Source organism: Ambystoma mexicanum, chromosome 3p, assembly GCF_040938575.1.
Source record: "Ambystoma mexicanum isolate Mex_15411 chromosome 3p, UKY_AmexF1_1, whole genome shotgun sequence".
In the NCBI taxonomy this organism is placed as follows: domain Eukaryota; kingdom Metazoa; phylum Chordata; class Amphibia; order Caudata; family Ambystomatidae; genus Ambystoma; species Ambystoma mexicanum.
The window spans coordinates 177,847,841-177,866,630 of record NC_090925.1 but is presented as its reverse complement, the minus strand read 5'-3'; the positions used below and the strand labels follow the sequence as shown (position 1 = coordinate 177,866,630).

Here is an 18,790-nt window from a genome sequence, read left to right as displayed (position 1 = left end):
AAGTGCGTCCGGCCCCGATCGTGTGGAGAAAAGGACTGATGGGCGATGCGTGGGGCGGAGCCAAGGTGGGCGGGGTTACGGCCGCGTGCCGGGTCCCACGCAGGAAAGAGAGGAGGGACACATTTTTGAAAAAAATGTGGATGCTTTTTACAAAGTGCTCCGGTCCCGTCCCACAGGACGGAGAGATGTCCCATAAGTATGGGGGGAAGGGGACGGGACGTAGGAGTAATGTGGGAGTGATAATACTTGAGAATTCCTCGGAAACAAAATAAATAAATAGCAGGCTTTAAAGTGGACTGATTCTTACTGCAAGGTTAAAATACTTAAGAGACGGCTCAGTGACTTTTCAATGAGCCTGGCCATTATATGATATAAATAAAAATGTACTCCAGTTGTGCTATATGAGCTGGAGGCTGTCACCAGTGGTTTGAGAGATTAGTAGTGGTCTGTTGGAGAAGGGCTCTGGAACTGGCTACTTTAACCCCCTATTATCCTTATTAGAAGCGAATTAGGACTGGCCTTGTTAACTACAGAGGCAAACATTAGAGAAGGTTACTTCTTTCTGAGAATTCTATTATAAGAAACAAACACATTAGTTGGAATGTTTAAAAGGTTTTTTTAAGGAATATAAATTATCAACTGAAATTATATAAACCCCCTGACTTCACAACTAAAGTGCATGATGAAAAAGGCTAAGTTATGGGATTGCGGGGTAAACTCTGCAGAAACTGCAAAGCTACCCCGTGCTAAGGAATATTACAAATACTATCCTTCATATATGTACATCGAACCCTGTATGAAGCTCTTCCTTGATAAATTGGTTCACAAAACTGATTACATTTTGATTAAATCAGTTAGAAACCTTTGAGATCTTGAGAGCTTGGTCTAAAATTGAAAGAAGTTGCCATTATTATCGGCTATGCGACCCTACAGGTGGTGCGAATACTTTAATATATGTGTGAGTATCGAATGCCCCATGCTTGAAGAAATTAGGCAAAGTGTTTGGGAAATTTGTTGACAGCCCTGAGAGGATTAAGGAGAAGGAATTCTAGGGTAGCTACATGGGTGAGACTCAAATGATCCTGAATATAGCAATTGTGGCATTTTGGGATAATATCGTGAGAAGGTTTCCTGACATTAAGATGGGTATATCCTAGTGCCACAATTAGAGAATAAGCAAGAGAATTGGTACTTCATTAATTGGAAAATATGAATTTTATGGTAGAATACATTGTGATATGTTAAATGATGATTGACTATGTTGTTAATAATGTTGATTAAGTGAATGTTTTTTCTACTTTCTAATTATGGTTATTTTGGAAATAAAAATGGTTTCTTGTAAGCCAGTTATGCATGTAAAACAATTTTTAAAAGTAGCTCTTAACGTGGGACACTTCTCTCAGACCCTCGTCTCCTAAAACGATGCATAAGGAGAGGAAACATTGTCTCCAGGAACAAGTGACAAGCCTGTTTAAGCCTGTTTGCGGCCTGGAGCGGCGAGCTATGTGAAACGCTGCCGGTTTCAGGATCGCAGGGCTGAATAATTATACTATGGAGGGAAAGCTTCAGAAGATGGATTACTCGAAACTGAATGTAAGTTATACGACTACACAGCTGAGATCTTGAAATATTGAGCAAGATCATTTACATCTGAGATACTTAGACAAAATTCGACAGCATGGACTGGAAAGGGACACTCAGATGACATGGCAAGAGGAGAGTCCTACCATAAAAATGGCCTCACTTAATACACACTCAGCAGTGGCACATGCTGTGGAAATAGGAGAACTCATCCAAGAGTTAGACCTGGAGTTGCTATGTGTGACTGAAACATGGGTTACTGAAGGGTCTCAAACTATATTTCATAAATTGGTACCAGAGAAGTACACTATTCAGTTTGTTAACAGAGAGGACAAGAGAGGTGGGGGCACTGTTATAATATATAAATCATCCATGACCATCTCACATTTGGAGAGATTGGACTGGAATGACAATATCCAGTTTGGGGAATTTTCAATCTCTATGTCCCATACTCAAGCTATAAAAGTGTTGCTGGGTTACAGACCACCTGGACCCCTACATAATTTTTTGGAGACATTAGACACTCACCTTACATTAATGGGGAGCAAATATAAAGACATATTATGCATAGGAGATTGGAACATCTGGTTGCAGAGGGATAATGCTCATCCTAACCACGCTGCCCTGATGGAACTCCAAGATAACCATGATCTGGAGGTTATTACAGGAGAACCCTCTCATAAGAAGGGTCACTGTTTAGATCTCCTAGCAGCAAGAGGAGGGACCGTTCAATTCGGTGAGACCAACCCACTCCTGTGGTCGGATCACTGTTTGCAATTAGTTACTGTTAGGGGATTTGGGACCTCAGAGGCAGAAAGGACTAGAGACCACGCCAACATGGTGTCAGAAGGCGTCAGATCTAGAATAAATCCCTGGGGAGGAAATTGAAAATCGATTGGCATGTCTGGACACCAGTCTGGCATGTGAAGAGTTTTTCCGTAAGGGGGCAGATTTGCTAAAGGAAATCTGTGATAAATACGCTCCGCTTAAATTTAAGATCACAAAAAAATCCAAATCCTGGTTTAGTCCAGCATTGGGCCTGATGCGCAAACAGGTACCCCAGGCTAATAGACTTTGGAGGTCTTCTAAACTAGACAAAGACGCTGAGAAGGCGAGAGTCAGCCTAAAGGAATATAAAAATGCCCTTTTCATGGCAAAAAAGGATTTCCTTCAAGAAGGAATCAAGCTAGCAGGTAATCAGGCAAAAGCTCTATTTGACGTAGTGACAAGGTTTCGAAACCCTAAATGTATGGCAGCACCCACCATCGACTCACAAGAGAAGGCTAATAAGTTCAATGGATTTTTTTAACAAAATATTGTGGACATCCAGTAGAGTATTAACAAAGTGATGACGGCAGAAGAATGGGAAGAACCTACAGAAGAGCTAGAAGTGGTAGAAACCCAGGAAAAAGAGGAGAGTTTCTGCTTCCAACCCATTGAGAAGGAAGCAGTACAAGCCCTAATTCTCTAACTAAAACCGACAAAGGACCTGGCTTTTCCTATGCCAGCATGTACTGCCATTCGCCTGGCAGCTAACCTTACCCCATTTATAACCACCTTTGTTAACAAATCCTTAACAGAGGGTTATGTCGCATGCTCACTCAAGGGAGCGTTGGTAAAACCCCTGCTGAAAAAGCCCAATCTAGACCCTATGGTGCTGAAAAACTACTGCCCAGTGGCCAACCTATGCTGGCCCACAAAAATCTTGGAAAAGATCGCCTGCAACCAATTCCAACAGTTTGTAGACAGTAAAGATATCTTAGATGAATATCAATCGGGGTTCTGCCCAAATCATGGGACAGAGACTGCCTTATTGGCAGTCCAGGATGAGTTGTTGGAAACTGCACACAGGGGAAGCAATACGATTCTATTGATGCTCGACCTGTCCGCGGCGTTCGACACAATTAACCACAAGATCATCCTCCAACGGATTGGTAAAATAGGGAGAGCTGCTAAAGTAGTGGTGGACTGGTTTGACTCCTTCCTACAGGACAGAACCCAGCAGGTGATACTGGGAGCCTTTCTTTCAGAGCTAATACAATTGAGATGTGGAGTTCCCCAAGGCTCAGCGCTTTCACCTCTGATCTTTAATTTGTATATCCGACCGTTGTTTGATACTTTGAGGAAACACGGTCTACGATTCCATTCATATGCTGACGACACGCAGATCTACGTGGAGACAGATAATTTGTCTGAGGCATTTGAAGGGATCGACCGGTGCATGCAAGACATACAAAAATGGATGGCATTCAGCCAGCTGCAGCTTAATGCAGCCAAAACAGAAGTAATTTTATTTAGATCAGAGAAAAAAACAGAATCGAAGAAATAAATATAACACCACAGATCCTGGGTGAAGACATTCCGTATTCTAAGAAAGTCAAAAACCTTGGATGTATATGGCAAGAAAATCTGGTCAGCGAAGCCCAGGTAGGGGCCAAAGTAAAAGCAGAGTACTACTCCTTGCATATGCTTAGGAATGTACTCCCTTTTTTAGCACCTCGAGGCCACTCCATGGTTGTAGGAGCTTTGGTAAATTCCCATCTTGACTATTGTAATAGTCTGATGACAGGGATCCCTGTGAAACAGATGGCGAGACTCCAGAAGGTCCAGAATGCAGCATTCAGGCTAATTGCCCATCTAGGAAAAAGGGAAAGCACTCCATTGGCTTATGATGGAGGACTGTATTAAATTTAAGGTGGCGTGTCTTATGTATAAATGTTTTCATAAACTCGCACCCAGATATCTGAATACCAGAATCCACCAGTACCAGCCAAGTAGAGACCTCCGGTTGTAGAGATGTCTCTTATTATGCTTGCTCTGCATTGTGTTAAACTAGGGTGCTTTTCTCCCCTCGCAGGATTCTCACACTTAGGTGGCCCTGACCTACTACGCATTACTGCTTGCTCTGCATTGTGTTAAACTAGGGTGTTTTTCTCCCCTCGCAGGATTCTCACACTTAGGTGGCCCTGACCTACTACGCATTACTGTTTGCTCTGCATTGTGTTAAACTAGGGTGTTTTTCTCCCCTCGCAGGATTCTCAAACTTAGGTGGCCCTGACCTACTACGCATTACTGTTTGCTCTGCATTGTGTTAAACTAGGGTGTTTTTCTCCCCTCGCAGGATTCTCAAACATAGGTGGCCCTGACCTACTACGCATTACTGTTTGCTCTGCATTGTGGTAAACTAGTGCCCTCCACTCACTTCCTGTCTGCATACTCGTGGCGTCCGCCTCCCCTCCTACTCCATGGTGCTCTCTATCTCGCCTATCTACTCTAACTGCTTCTCCATTGACTATCCTGCTCTCCTCACTAAATCCGGTAGGAAAAAGTTTAAAAAGGACATCCTGGTCTCCAACCCAGGCCTCCCTATCGCTGACACCTACACGAGCGCCTGCTCCAAGGAAACTCTCACTGACATTCTCTTTTTCGTGCCTTCACCTGACCTATGGACCCCTCACATGGTCGCTGTGCTCTCTCCTTTCTCCACCTCTCCCATTAATGGTGGCACCCGTTGGGATGTCCTCTTGGCCCCTTTCCACTCCTCTAAAGCCATCATTAATGTCTATGCTAACGGGACCGTCTTGGTCCAAGGCCCTCAGGCCAACCTTCACCTCTTTGATAGACGCTTCCCATGCCTCATCAACTTCCTCTCCGCTCCCGCTGTCCCCCCTCCTCTGTCCTCGGCTACCTTGCCTCTCCCCTCCCTCCCTGCCCCTTCTCTTGCTCCCTCTTCAACTCCTTCTCTAACGCCTCCGCAGGGCGTACCTCTGATCTGTACCCCTCCCCGGAAGTTTTTCAAGGGTGGCAACCTTCTCCACATTGCCACTCTAAATTCTCGCTCTGCCATCAAGCACTCCTCTGATATCTGTCGCCTTCTTGAGGAACTGGACCTCGACGTCCTCGGTCTCACTGAGACTTGGTTCACTGCCAGCTCTGCCACCAGCTTCGACACACTCCTACCTGACGGCTACAAGATCCTCTCCGTGCCCCGGCCCAACCGCTCAGGGGGTGGTGTTGCCCTTATCTTCCCTGAGTGGATTCCTGCCACTGTCACTCCTACGCAGACCTACTCCTCTTTTGAATATCTTGTCTGCCGACTCTCTCTCTCTCCTAGCCATTCCCTTACCGTGGCTACTATCTATCGGCCACCTGGTCAAATTTCCTCCTTCCTCTCTGAGTGGGCTGACCTCTCCTCCTCACTCCTGTCCTCAACCACCCAACTCCTCTTTCTCGGTGACTTCAACATCCACCTCGATGCCTCCTGTCCCCTCACTGGTCTCTTTCGCAAACTCTGCAACTCTCTCTCACTCTCTATTCTCCCGTCTGGGCCTACTCACTCTGCAGGGCACACTCTTGATGCTCTGATCTCTTCTGACCTTCCCCTCTCCCTCCCTCTCTCCACTCCTCTCTCCTGGAGCGATCACTTTCTCCTATCCTCCCACCTCTCCCTCCCTACCCCACAGGCAAAGCCACCCTCTTCACTGCCACCCACCTTCTCGGTCATCCGGCCCATGAAGCGCGTGTCAGTTGAGGCCTTCGCTGCTACCTTCTCGCCCCCTCCTCCCCCCCCGGCTGACTCCCACCCTGACACAGCCCTCTCCATGCTCTATTCCTCTATATCTGATACTCTCGATATCCTTGCCCCCGTCATGAGAATCCGCCTGAAGCCCAAAGCCAAATGTAACTCCTGGTATGACTCGGATCTCGTCACCCTAAAACGCAAGTGCAGGGTGGCAGAGAGGAAATGGCGTGCTTCATGTTCATCCTCTGACAAACTGGCCTGCCACCTGCTCCAAAGGCAATACCGGCTCTCCGTTCTCACCAAGAAGAGAGCCCTTATCCAAGCCCGCATCTCTGAGGCATCTAACAACTCGGCCGAACTCTTTAAAATCTGCAAGGAGCTGGCCAACCCTGCTGCAGTCTCTACCTCTCCTGTCCCCTCCCAGGCCCTCTGCACTGCACTGGCCTCGCACTTCATCTCAAAAACTCAGGACATCCTGTCCTCGCTCTCCTCCGCTCTCCTCCCTCCCTCTCTTCCCGGCTCTTCCTCTTGCTCTCTTGCAGCCGCCCCTCCGCCCTCCTTCTCTGCTTTTCCACCTTTTTCTGCTGATGAGGTTTCCAGACAAGTCCGATCTATGAAAGCCTCGTCTAAACAGGTTCACCCCTGTTCCTCCAAAACCATCAAGGACCACATCGACTCCCTGGCTCCTGCCCTGGCTGACTTTTGCAACCACTCATTCGCCTCTGGAGTCTTCCCATCCCCCCTCAAGCACTCCCTTGTGCACCCCCTCCTCAAGAAACCCTCTTCCGACCCCTCCTGCCCGGCCAACTATCGCCCAATCTCCATTACTCCCTTCCTGGGCAAACTCCTGGAGAAACTGGCCATCTCCCAGCTTAACCTCCATGCTGAATCTGTTGGTAATCTTCATGACCATCAATCCGGCTTCAGAGCGGCCAGAAGCACGGAAACTGCTCTCCTGAACATCCGTGAGGACCTGCTCCTGAACCTCGATTCCAACACTCCCTGCGTTCTCATTCTGCTCGATCTCTCCTCTGCCTTTGACACTGTCAACCATGCCATCCTGCTCAACCGTCTCCATGATAACCTGGGTATCACTGGTCAGGCTCTGGCATGGCTGACCTCTTTCCTTTCCGGTCGACCCTCCCAGGTCCAATTGGGCTCCTTCCTCTCTGACATCTTTTTCTCCACCTGTGGTGTCCCCCAGGGATCCAACCTCTCTCCCTGGCTTTTCAACCAGTATCTGGCACTCCTTGCCCACCGCATCGCCGCTCTCTGCCCCCACTTCCAGTGCTATGCGGACGATACCCAGCTCATTTTCAGGCTACCCTCGGCCTCCTCCTCTCCTTCCCTTATCTCCGACTGTCTGTCAGCTATCCAGGAATGGTGTGCCGCCAATGACCTCTGCCTTAACGCCAGTAAGACTGAGATTCTACTCATCGGCACACCCACTCCCTCCTTCCCTGCAGCTCTCTGGCCGGCCTCCCTTGGCCCCCTTCCCGCCCCTACCTGCAAGGCTAAAAACCTCGGGGTCATCTTCGACTCCACACTCTCCTTCTCTCCTCATATATCTGACGTCTCTAAGAAGTCACACTACCAGCTGCACCTCCTCAGAGGTATTCTTCCCTTCCTCTCCTTCCCCCAGAAGCTCACTGTCTCCCGAGCCCTGGTTCTCTCTAGGCTGGACTACTGTAACAGCCTCTATCTTAATCTGCCTGCCTCCACTCTCCGCCCTCTGCAACTTATCCAGAACAGAACTGCGAGACTTGTCCTTGGCCTCAAGCCCAGGGACCGTATCTCTCCAGGACTGAAATCTCTTCACTGGCTCCCAGTGGCTGCGAGGATTAAGTTCAAAACCCTCTGCATTGTCCACAAGGCCTTCTGGGGCCTGGGGCCTAAATACCTTCAACTCTCTCTTCCTAAATATCTTCCTTCACGAGCCCTTCGCTCATCCGTCTCCAACTCCCTCATGGTCAGCCGCTTCTCGAAGCAACGAGCTGGGGGTAGATCTCTCTCCGCAGCAGGGGCCTCCCTCTGGAACAGCCTTCCTGCCTCCCTGAAACTTGAGGAGAACCATCTCCGGTTCCGGAAGTACCTCAAAACCTTCCTCTTCGCTTCTGCCTTCTCTCTCCCTCTCCCCTGCTAAACCTGCTTAACTCCCCACTGAATTCTGCACTAAACCTGCATCTGGGCCACTCTCAGCGACCTCGGTCCAGGGCCCAGCCACTCTCCACTTGCACTGCCTCCCTGGCTCCCCCTGCACTGTGGGACTGTCACTGTATCCCTACAGCCCCCCTTCCCAGCACTTGCTCTGCACTTACCTCGCACTTGCCACCAGCTGGCCCGTTTTATTTATTATTTATTATTTATTATTTATTATTTTATTACGCTACTTACCTTGTACTGCACTTCCCCCCCACCTCCTCCCCTTGCACTTTCTCCTTTTCCCCTTACCTCTGCACTTGCGCGATCTGAATGACACCTGGCCTAGTAGGATCGTTTGTCTGTCTTCCCCTTGTTTCCCTCTCTCCCTGCCTCGTCGCGCCTTGAAACACTTGTGTATAGGCGCGTTACAAATACCATATCATATCATATCATATCATATTAGTCACACCGGGCACACAGACCAGCTGTGGAGACTAAAGTTATTTCCAGGCAAGGCTTTATTTTACATATGTACAATCTGTACATTGCTCCAGTTACTCTTGTTATAGTTACAGCACGCATGGACATTGACAGGGACATGGGAAGGTGTAAACATCACTCACAAAGGAGCAGACCCACCGGCCATCCATTCAACCCAGCTCAGGCCCCCAACTGACAAACACAGAACATTCACACAAAGATCCACCCAACATTCTCCTGAGCTGCATTCATGCACCAACATTCTACAGCAAGCATCCAGGCCAGTGGCAAGACAATACAACATTACAACATCTCCCTTTCATACCAGACTCATCACACTCAACATCTCCCTACCATAACAGACTCACCACAGACTCACCACAACATCTCCCCATCACCAAAACATCTAACCAAACAATCACCTTCCATTTGGACCTGCCACATCCAAACGCAGAGCCTGCCACACTCTGGCACCAACCATACACAGCCAAGGAAACCAATCATACATTCAGGTGGGGAAAAAACAGGGGGGGATCACGCATTTGCCCCACCACGGACCCGGTGTCACCACAAACATGACACCCTGGGGAAGCATAGTCCAAGTCCAACCAACTAACACACAACAAGAGGTGTTGCCATGACAGGTCAACAATTGCAGAGGGCTACTTAGATCACTCCTCTTCCTCTTACACCTTCACATCACATCCAAATACAAATCGCTCCCACTTGACTCCCTCATACATCCCACAGAATCACCAACACGTAGAAAGAAAAAAACAAAACCACCACAACCAACAATCGAACTGCAACCAGAAAAGGGGAACATACGCACACGTCACTTATCACCAATATCATCCAAACCAGACACTACCAGAATCACACACACAAACGACATGTAACAAATGATGTGCTCCTGGTAGCACTAATGCATTGAACAACTTAACTTTGACCTGTAGGGAAACAATAGTTAACATTCTAATAACTTAAACCTATTAACTAGAGTGCACTCTATATACATTGTAATTACAACCGCTGGCCAGTTCAACCCCAACTGGTTGATATAACTTTACTTGTAAAGTTCCAATAAATATTCCACTATACTCACACCATAGCAATCTTAATGATGGTTGACCATTAACTTTGACAAATACTACCTCAATAAATATTATTATAACTGTCAGGTGCAACCCTTACCCGGTTGGCCACCACTGTACCTCAAACTTGTGAATTCCATCACATATACTGGCAAATACCTACAACTTTGAACACATCACATAAATATATGACACTTTAGATTACCCTGTACTTCGGCCATGAACAGCAACACATGAGTCATGGTCGGGATCAGACACTTCACAAATAGGGTCACAACACCAGACAAACGTCACAAGACAATGGCCCAGCACTATTACAGGATATCTGTACCGTTCACTTAGCAATACATTACATACATAGGTCATCACTAAACCCAATAACTTTTTCCAAGATCCTTAACATTAAACTCCAAACTACAAACATAAAATGATGCATGTGTTTAAAACACCTGAAATAAATTCTTGCATATGCACAAAAACGTTCACTTTTTGATTACCTCGCCTAACTATCTTGCAATAAATGTTTTCTCAATTCAGTTCAATTGATGAAAAGAAGAAGAAAAAAAAATATTACGCTGCTTCCCCCCCACAGCACTCCTTACTGTACTTTATAGTAGCTGCAGCTCCTCTATATGCACGCTGACCAGTCTCTTTATCCATGTCTTCTTAATTTTTCTGGTTATCCTCGACGCCATTTGTAGAGATGTCTCTTATTAGTCACACCGGACACACAGACCAGCTGTGGAGACTTAAGTTATTTCCAGGCAAGGCTTTATTTTACATATGTACAAACTGTACATTGCTCCAGTTACTCTTGTTATAGTTACAGCACGCGTGGACATTGACAGGTACATGGGAAGGTATAAACATCACTCACAAAGGAGCAGACCCACCGGCCATCCATTCAACCCAGCTCAGGCCCCCAACTGACAAACACAGAACATTCACACACAGATCCACCCAACATTCTCCTGAGCTGCATTCATGCACCAACATTCTACAGCAAGCATCCAGGCCAGTGGGAAGACAATACAACATTACAACACCAGTCAGGAGACAAACTCTTGGACGTCCCTCGGACTAAACGCACCTCAAAGGGCGACAGGAGGTTCTCTGTGTTTGGCCCAAAGCTGTGGAACCAACTACCTATAGGTACACGATCATGTACTACATTGGAAAGGTTTAGGAAAGAACTTAAAACTTTCCTATTTAAATAATTCTAAGTATCAAGGGCATATTTAGCCCACTACAGCTAGAATTCGACCTTAGTTAACATATGCGCCCGAATGCAGTTCTTTCTGCCTGGTGTGCGTAAGAAATAACCAAATAGACAAATAGACAGACCATCTTTTGGTCCTCATTGGATGGACACATGTCATTATCCATGTCATCCTCCCAATGAACTGCTGAGGCTGTTTGAATGAGTATTTTAAATTAGTATATGCACTTTATGGTTACAAACATTGTAATGTGAGAGTGTGAAAAATGAAGTCCAGAATGTATTATGTACTTATTGTTTCAAGCACACAACCCTTTTATCGCAGTATAGTTGTTAGATGTAAAGAGCTGGGGTCATCCGTATGTTCCCAAAATGCTCTGTAATTTTATGGAAAGCAGTGAGCAAGCCTCATTGGTTCGTTTTTGTCCCTTTCTCCTTAGAAAGAGTAAAATAGGAGTGTACCACACTGTTCTGAAAGTGGTCATTAGAAATGAATGTTGTACAATGTTTAAGAGAGCAGTTTGCAATGTTCATAAAATGTATTCATGCCCTTCTTTAATAGCTTGTTTTACAAATAACAGTCCCCCCTTCAAAGATATCTGTTTTTGTTCTCTGGTTGTGCTCGACTGTGTGGCTCTTGCAAATGTGCACCTGACAATATGATCTCGCTCACTTAGAAAGAGACATACATATACAGTGAGAAAATAGGAGACACAGAAAAAGAGACCACAGGGAGAAAGAAACAGACAGACAGAGGGAGAGAAACATAGAGAGCACTGGATCGGTGCATGATACGCCAAGTGCTCCTAGTAAAATAAAATACATTGTGCATGTTCACCATATTGAGCCATTCAACTGCATCATTACAAGTTTGGTGGTATCTGCCAGATAACACCAAACATTATTACCTTAACTGCCACTTGGTCTGGAGATTTTAACACCGGCGGTATTACCACTGGATTACAAGTGGTGATAGGTGGTGTAATTTCCATTTTATGGAGTACCATTGGAGATTTTTGGAGGAATTACCTTTTTAGAGGTAAAGTGGAGGGTCTACCGCCAGCTTCAAAAATAAGCAGAATGACCAATCTGTAATTTTGCCAGAGGTAATTCTGCCAAATGTGTAGCCTGGCGGTGCCGGAAAAATTGAGGGAATGGAATGACCTCCACTTTTTTCCTGCCCCACAAACTCGTAATGAGCCTGGAATAACTGAAAATTAGCACTTTAAAAAGTTAGGGTAATGTCTGTTCAATTGCTGGCCACTGTTTGGCCAAGTGGAAAAGGTGGTGAGTTGCCCAAACCTAAATATGAAGAGACTACCCTGCTTGTCGATAGGAGTCTAGTGAGTACCACAGGTCTTGATATAATAATGCTTGCTTTCCTCTGTCACAGGTGCTTAGGGAGCCCCAGACGCTCTCCGTGGTTTGTGAGCAGGATGTTGTGGTGGCGGATCTGAAACCAGCGATGGTCACAATATATGATTACTACAAGCCCGGTGAGTGCTTCGACATGTCTGATATGTATCGGATACACAGCCACTGCCGACCAATGGCATTAGCCCATCGTGCGAGTAGTCTAGTAGATGTGCTTTTTTGCATATGTTTGTAGTTGCACGCAAAGCACCTTCTCTTAAAATGGAAGGATCTTTTCACAGGACTTCCATCCATGTGGGGGGCAGTCTTGGGCTGCCATGAGATGTGCTTATCAGGCGAATATCTGCAAAGGAAGATTTCACTTTACTCATAAGAGTAGAACTAATATGTTTCCCCCCCTCCCCACAGATGTTCTCACTTCCCTCCACGGGCTCCACTTGCTCCCCTTTGTTCACTCCTCTTTTCTTCTTACCTATTTGCCCTTCTGGTTCTCCCTTTCTCTGCTTCAACCATTCACAACCTCCCTCTCCTTCATCCTTCTGTTTTCTCTACTTCTTCCCAATGCTTGTTCTACTTAATGATTATGGTTATTTTGGAAATAAACATGGTGTATAAGGTTTCTTGTTAGCCAGTTATGCACGTAAAACTATTTTTAAAAAAGGCGTGGGGCACTTGTCTCAGACCCTCCTCTCCTCTCCTTTCCTCTCCTAAAAGGATGCATAAGGAGAAGAAACATTATCTCCAGGAACAAGCATCAGACCATTCCTTGGTCCTCATTGGAGGGGCACATGTCATTACCATGTCATCCTCCCTATGAACTGCTGCCTTCTGGAGCCCTCAGCCAACTCTGCTCTATCCTTCTCTCTATCCATCTCCTTCCTTACATCTATTGCACTCCATCATTGGTTGTATACCACTCACTCCTCCTCATCATCCTCATCTGCCTCTATTCCTCTCTTCAAAGCATTCCACTCCTACGCTATGTTGCCATTTTTCCTCACTCCTTATCTCTCTGTCCATTCCTCCTATCTCACCTGCATTCTGTCTATCCATCCATCCTCTTCACTGTCCCCCACCTCCTCGCTCAGCTTCTTCCTAGCCACCTTGTTTCATCTTCTAGTTACAGTCCCCCTCAATCCCTTGCCCTCATTCTCCCTCTACCTTTCCTTCCTACTGTCTGTGCTATTCTGATCACGTCTTTGTCCTTTCTCCTCCCTCTTGCGATATCCCTAGTTCACCCACTCATCACATCTTCCTTCTCTCTAAAATTCTGCATCTTTGCATCGCCCCACCTCCTTTACCCCCAGCATCCTTGTACCCTTTTCCTCTTTGAATCCATCTCCCTCTTTAACATGTGTTGCCTCATCCTTTACACTTTCATATAATTATGTTTTGCAATTCTTTGTTTTGATATTGTGTTCACTATTTATCATGCATTCTTGCAGCTGTAGACTAGCACTCAGAGATATATGCTGATCTGGCCCAGTATTAATGGTTATGGTGATGATGATGATGATGATTAGGATGAGGATGCGTGTGATGAAGATGATTATGGTGAGGGCGATGATTGTGGTGATGAAGAGAATGATGATTGTGGATGATGATGATGATTATGATGATGATGGTGGTGATGGCGATGATTATGATGATGGTGATAATGATGGTGATAATGATGGTGATGATTATGGTGATGATTATGGTGCTTATTATGGTGGTGATTGTGGTGATGATAATGATGAGGATGATGGTGATGATGATGGTGATGGTGATGATGATTGTGATAGTGAGTTTGATTATGAGGGTGATGATTGTGATTATGGTGATGATGACGAGAGTGATGGTGATGATTATGGTGATGATGGTGATGATGATGACAATTGTGATTATGGTGATGATGATTTGGTGATGGTGATGATTATGGTGATGTGATGATGATGAGTGTGATTACGGTGATGATGGTGATGTTTATGGTGATGATGGTGGTGGTGATTGTGCTGATGATGGTGTTGGCGATGATGGTGGTGATTGTGGTGATTATGGTGATGATGGTGGTGGCAATGATGATGGTGGTGATGATGGTGATAGCGATGATGAAGGTTATTTTGGCGAGGTTTATGGTGATGATCAGCAGCATGCTGGTGATGATGATATCATCTTCATAGATCAAGCTGTGTAGTGTCTTTGAGTTGCAGACTTGGCCTAGATTCAGCAGTGCTGCTGCTGGTGGTGGTGATATCAAGGGTGAGGGTCTCTGTGCTCTGATGTCAGCTTGGGTTTCCTCTTCATGAGACTCTTTTTCTTCCCCTCACAGATGAGAGAGCTGTTGCAGACTACAACATCTGCCAGTGAGTGAGCAGTTGCTTTTATGCAATGATTTAAGGAATGTTTAGGGCAGGTAACTCACCAAGTGGGAGATGGGGGGAGAGGGGGCCGGGATTCTATTTGTAGGGGCTAAGGAGCCATGTTTGTCCACTCTCTAGTGATTACCAGTTGGAAGGCGATGGGAGGGCTCATTTTCCATCGCACCCTGTCAATTCATGGTCTGTCTCTGAGTGTGTTACTCACCACTCCGAAATAGGCCGAAGATGCGGAGGAGTGACCTTGGAGATGATGGTGGTACAAGAATCGATATTCAACCTTCCATCCCAGCTCCCCTGAGTACAAGACTCAGGCTTCCTCAAAGAGGGGCTCTTTTCTACAATGTACCTCTCTGCTGTTTTAGGTGGGACAGACGGAGGTGTCAATTGAATAAAAGAGCGGGGAGAACACACACCGCCAATACCAATGCTGCAAAGGAATACAAAGATATTAGACAGTGTTGAAGTATAGGCAAGTAATCAGAACAGTTGAATTTAATGGGAAACTACCTAGATAAGTATTGGAGTGAAGCTTCCCCGGGGTGGATCTACAAGAAATAGCACAAATGAATGGGAATGGTCTAAAGAGCCTTTTAAAGGATCAGTCCCAACTTATATATATCGAATTGGTAACAACTAACCTGAAATAAGATATTTTGAGGAAAGGAATCCAGGAAACAGAAGACAACGAAAGGAGAAAATAACAAACAGGAATGTTAGTATAGGGAAGTAGCCCCAGATGGCACGAGGGTCGCACTAGTGCCGGATTGGTGCAGTTTCAGCAGAGCGTTTATATGCACTTGAAGACAAGTTAACAGGATAGTCACTCAATGTCCCAAAATCCAACAGGAGACAATTATCCAAACAAGTCGTGGAGAGAAAATAGTAGCAGAGATGGGATTTGCAAATTAGGTATGTACTTGAGCACACATGCATCTAGAGTAGGTGTAGAAAAGTTCCGGATAGTTGACAGCAAGTCCTCTGCTTTGGTTCCTTATGCAGAAGCGGCAACCTGGAATGAAGTACCGCAAGAGACAGAAGGGAGCCGGATCCAGTAGCGTTCCGAGTCAACAAACCAGACGAGCACAACAGGAATAAAGGAGGAGACAAGCCAATCCAATAGTCAAGCAAGGGTCAAAACCAGGAGTTCAGATGAGGAATCGTGTGGAAAACACGAAGAAGTAACGGACGTAACCGCGTGTAGCTTGTAACGCTAATTAGCAGCAACAAGCCCCTTGAAAGACGGTGGTTTTATAGTCGTAAAGGGGTGTGTCTTGTCGTACTTCTTCCACGTACAAGACGTGTTAGCTGACCAGGAGTCCATCGTAGTTTGTGCAGGCGCCATGGCAGCCTGTATCTGGTCCACAGAGGAGCTTGTAAAGAAGTCGTATTCTGCAAGGAGGCCCGCGGGGAAGCCAGAAGTGTAACAGAGAGAGGGGGTTCTCCTCATTGTGCACATGGGCCTATCCCAGCAATAATCTGAAACACATATACACAGTGAAAAGCACACTATGAAGCTAAACAAACACAAAATCCGAAATAGACATGGATCGCACCTTCCATCTAGAGACACGATTACAAAAATCACCAACCCACTAATTAACACTTATTCTGCACCACAGTCTCTTCATGACCTTTTGCCCCCCCCCCTCAGGGTGTCTGGCGTAGTGAACATCTTTTGACATTTCAGAAGAAGATCAAAACGTCCTTAATCTATAACCCTCTGTATTTCTCCAGTGCTTAGAAGCTTGATGTGCCATTGGTGCTATACTAAATGACAGAGACATAATCATAAACAAACATAAGGTGATAGTTTAAATCTTGTTGAGGTGCCTGGAAACCTGATGTAAGGAGGTACTTTGTCAATCCTATTCAGTGTGTGAATGCTTAGGGCATTGGTTTATGTTACACAGCACCATCCCATGTGCGTCTTCTTCTGGGAGCACTGACGGCCTGTCTCTTTTTAGCATAAATTCAGACATTTACCATGATTCTCTGACTGTACAAACTCTCAGCTCGACAATACTCAATAAGCAATCTTCAGACAGCAGCACGTTTGACAAAGGCTGATCATGTGCTGGCTACTAGTGGCTTACTTCAGACTGCAGTAAAGCAGAGTTCCTCAGACTAAGCCCTACCACACTCCAGGCGACCAGGGTATTCCCCTTACCTGCAATGAGTCATCATTAGTATATGAGGAGTGAAGTTTAGAGGAATGGGAGCGAGAATAATGCAGGCTTTGGGCTATATCGAGTATTGGACCCTGACAGGCGTCACAGGTAGCAGCATGGTGATGGGGAGAGCTTGTACTCAGGCACTCTGGGATACATCCACAGAGTCTTCCTATGCACTCTCAGTTCCCCATTTGAAGCATAGAGATAATGTATCCTCACACCACACCCAAAGATAGGAAGCTGCCAATGCTGGTGGAAGGCAGGATCACTGGCATGAATGCCACCAGGGCATAAGCCAGGCTATTTCTTTGGTGGTGAGTCTAGCAAGGACACGAGGATGCATTCACAACCCATCAATGCCCCCAGCACCCTACACCTCTAGACCCCCACTCCACACCACCACAACACAACACCACTTCACAGTTCCACACCATCACATCCTTACACTTCCACACCCTTAACCCCCATCTCCACACTACCACACCCCTTTAACTCCACAACCCAATCCCCACACCCCTCACTTCACACACCCATCCCAAACCACCTCTCAACTCCCCTCGAAACACCACTCAGCACCACAACCACTCTATACCACCACCAACCCACCCCTAAATCTTCACACCCCTATGTATCCACATCCTCACCCACTACACCCAACCCCCCAACTCCACATCCTCTATCCACACCACCCCACACCACACCTCTCCACAACACCACACCACGTAACCACCATTCTATACCATCACCATTCCTTATCACCACTCCATACCAGTGCACAGCCATTTAACACCACCACTCCACCACATCACCATTCTATGTCACCACTCTGCACTCCCATACCACCATCACACATACTCACCCCTTCATACCATACTCCACTTCACACTACACTCCCACTCTACACCACCACTCCATACCATTGAAATCCACCACACCTCTACACTACTCCATGCCGCGCTCCAGAACATGCCAATGCACTACCACTCAACCAATCAACACCACCACACCTCCACATTTCCATACCGCCACACTCCCAACCACCACACCTCCACTCCACTCCACAGAAGCTAGCTGCACCACCGCACTGAAATGTAAAATGCAATAAACAACTGCAAACACCAAAACTATTTGTTTTGGCAATGCTTGTTGTCAAGGTTCTAGATATTTTTAAAATTACTAAATGTGCCAACATTATTAAAATGTTTCTAACACTTACCACTTTCAGGGGGAAACATGAATAACCAACCCACCGCAAATACCCACGTCTTCAAAACCAAACAGATGAGGGCTTCTGGACACCAGCAGCAGTTCCTCAGAAATCGGGATGCAGGATGCAGATCATCAGAGAAGTCTGGAGACCCTCCCCCACCTGCTGTGACATGTGCATGAAGGAATGATCTTCATAATGACCGAAGGGGCTACTTACCCACCCTATGTATTCTACATTACCCTGGTTGTGGCTCGTTTGGTGTCCAGGTGTCTCCCTTATCCCCGGGGGTCCTTCGAACTGTGCCAACTTGTGTTTTTGATTAACCAGATACAAATGAATAAACGCAGTTCAGTTAAAAGCACTTGCCGCGATTTTAATTGCTCCAACAGGAATGGCAATAACCAACGCCGAGAACAAAGCGGATGCTTACTGCATCGCCAGGATGAGACCGAGCACGTGGCACAGTGTGGTAGAGGCAGTGATCGAAGTGAGCGAGAACGGTCGGTAGCGGTGTTCCACTACTTTAATTTTTTTCTGTTTACTCTACTTTTTAAGACCATATTCACCATTCTCTGTAGAGGATGTGTCCATTTATGTCCCTGTGCAAGTGTAAGGTTGTAATTGGAGCCTCAACTAG

General features: G+C 46.2%; 1 protein-coding gene across 2 annotated transcripts in view; it reads left to right on the top strand.

Annotated features, from left to right (window-relative positions):
- LOC138580218 (alpha-2-macroglobulin-like protein 1) overlaps positions 1 to 18,546 on the top strand; it is a 1,051,822-nt gene extending 1,033,276 nt beyond the window's left edge. For both annotated transcript variants that reach the window (XM_069650580.1, XM_069650579.1), the window contains 3 exons: positions 12,432 to 12,534; positions 14,724 to 14,757; positions 18,169 to 18,546. In XM_069650580.1, coding sequence (XP_069506681.1) covers positions 12,432 to 12,534; positions 14,724 to 14,757; positions 18,169 to 18,184 — 153 coding nt within the window. In that variant the 3' untranslated portion in view covers positions 18,185 to 18,546. The remainder of the gene's footprint in view (positions 1 to 12,431; positions 12,535 to 14,723; positions 14,758 to 18,168) is intronic.
- Positions 18,547 to 18,790: the final 244 nt, after the last annotated feature.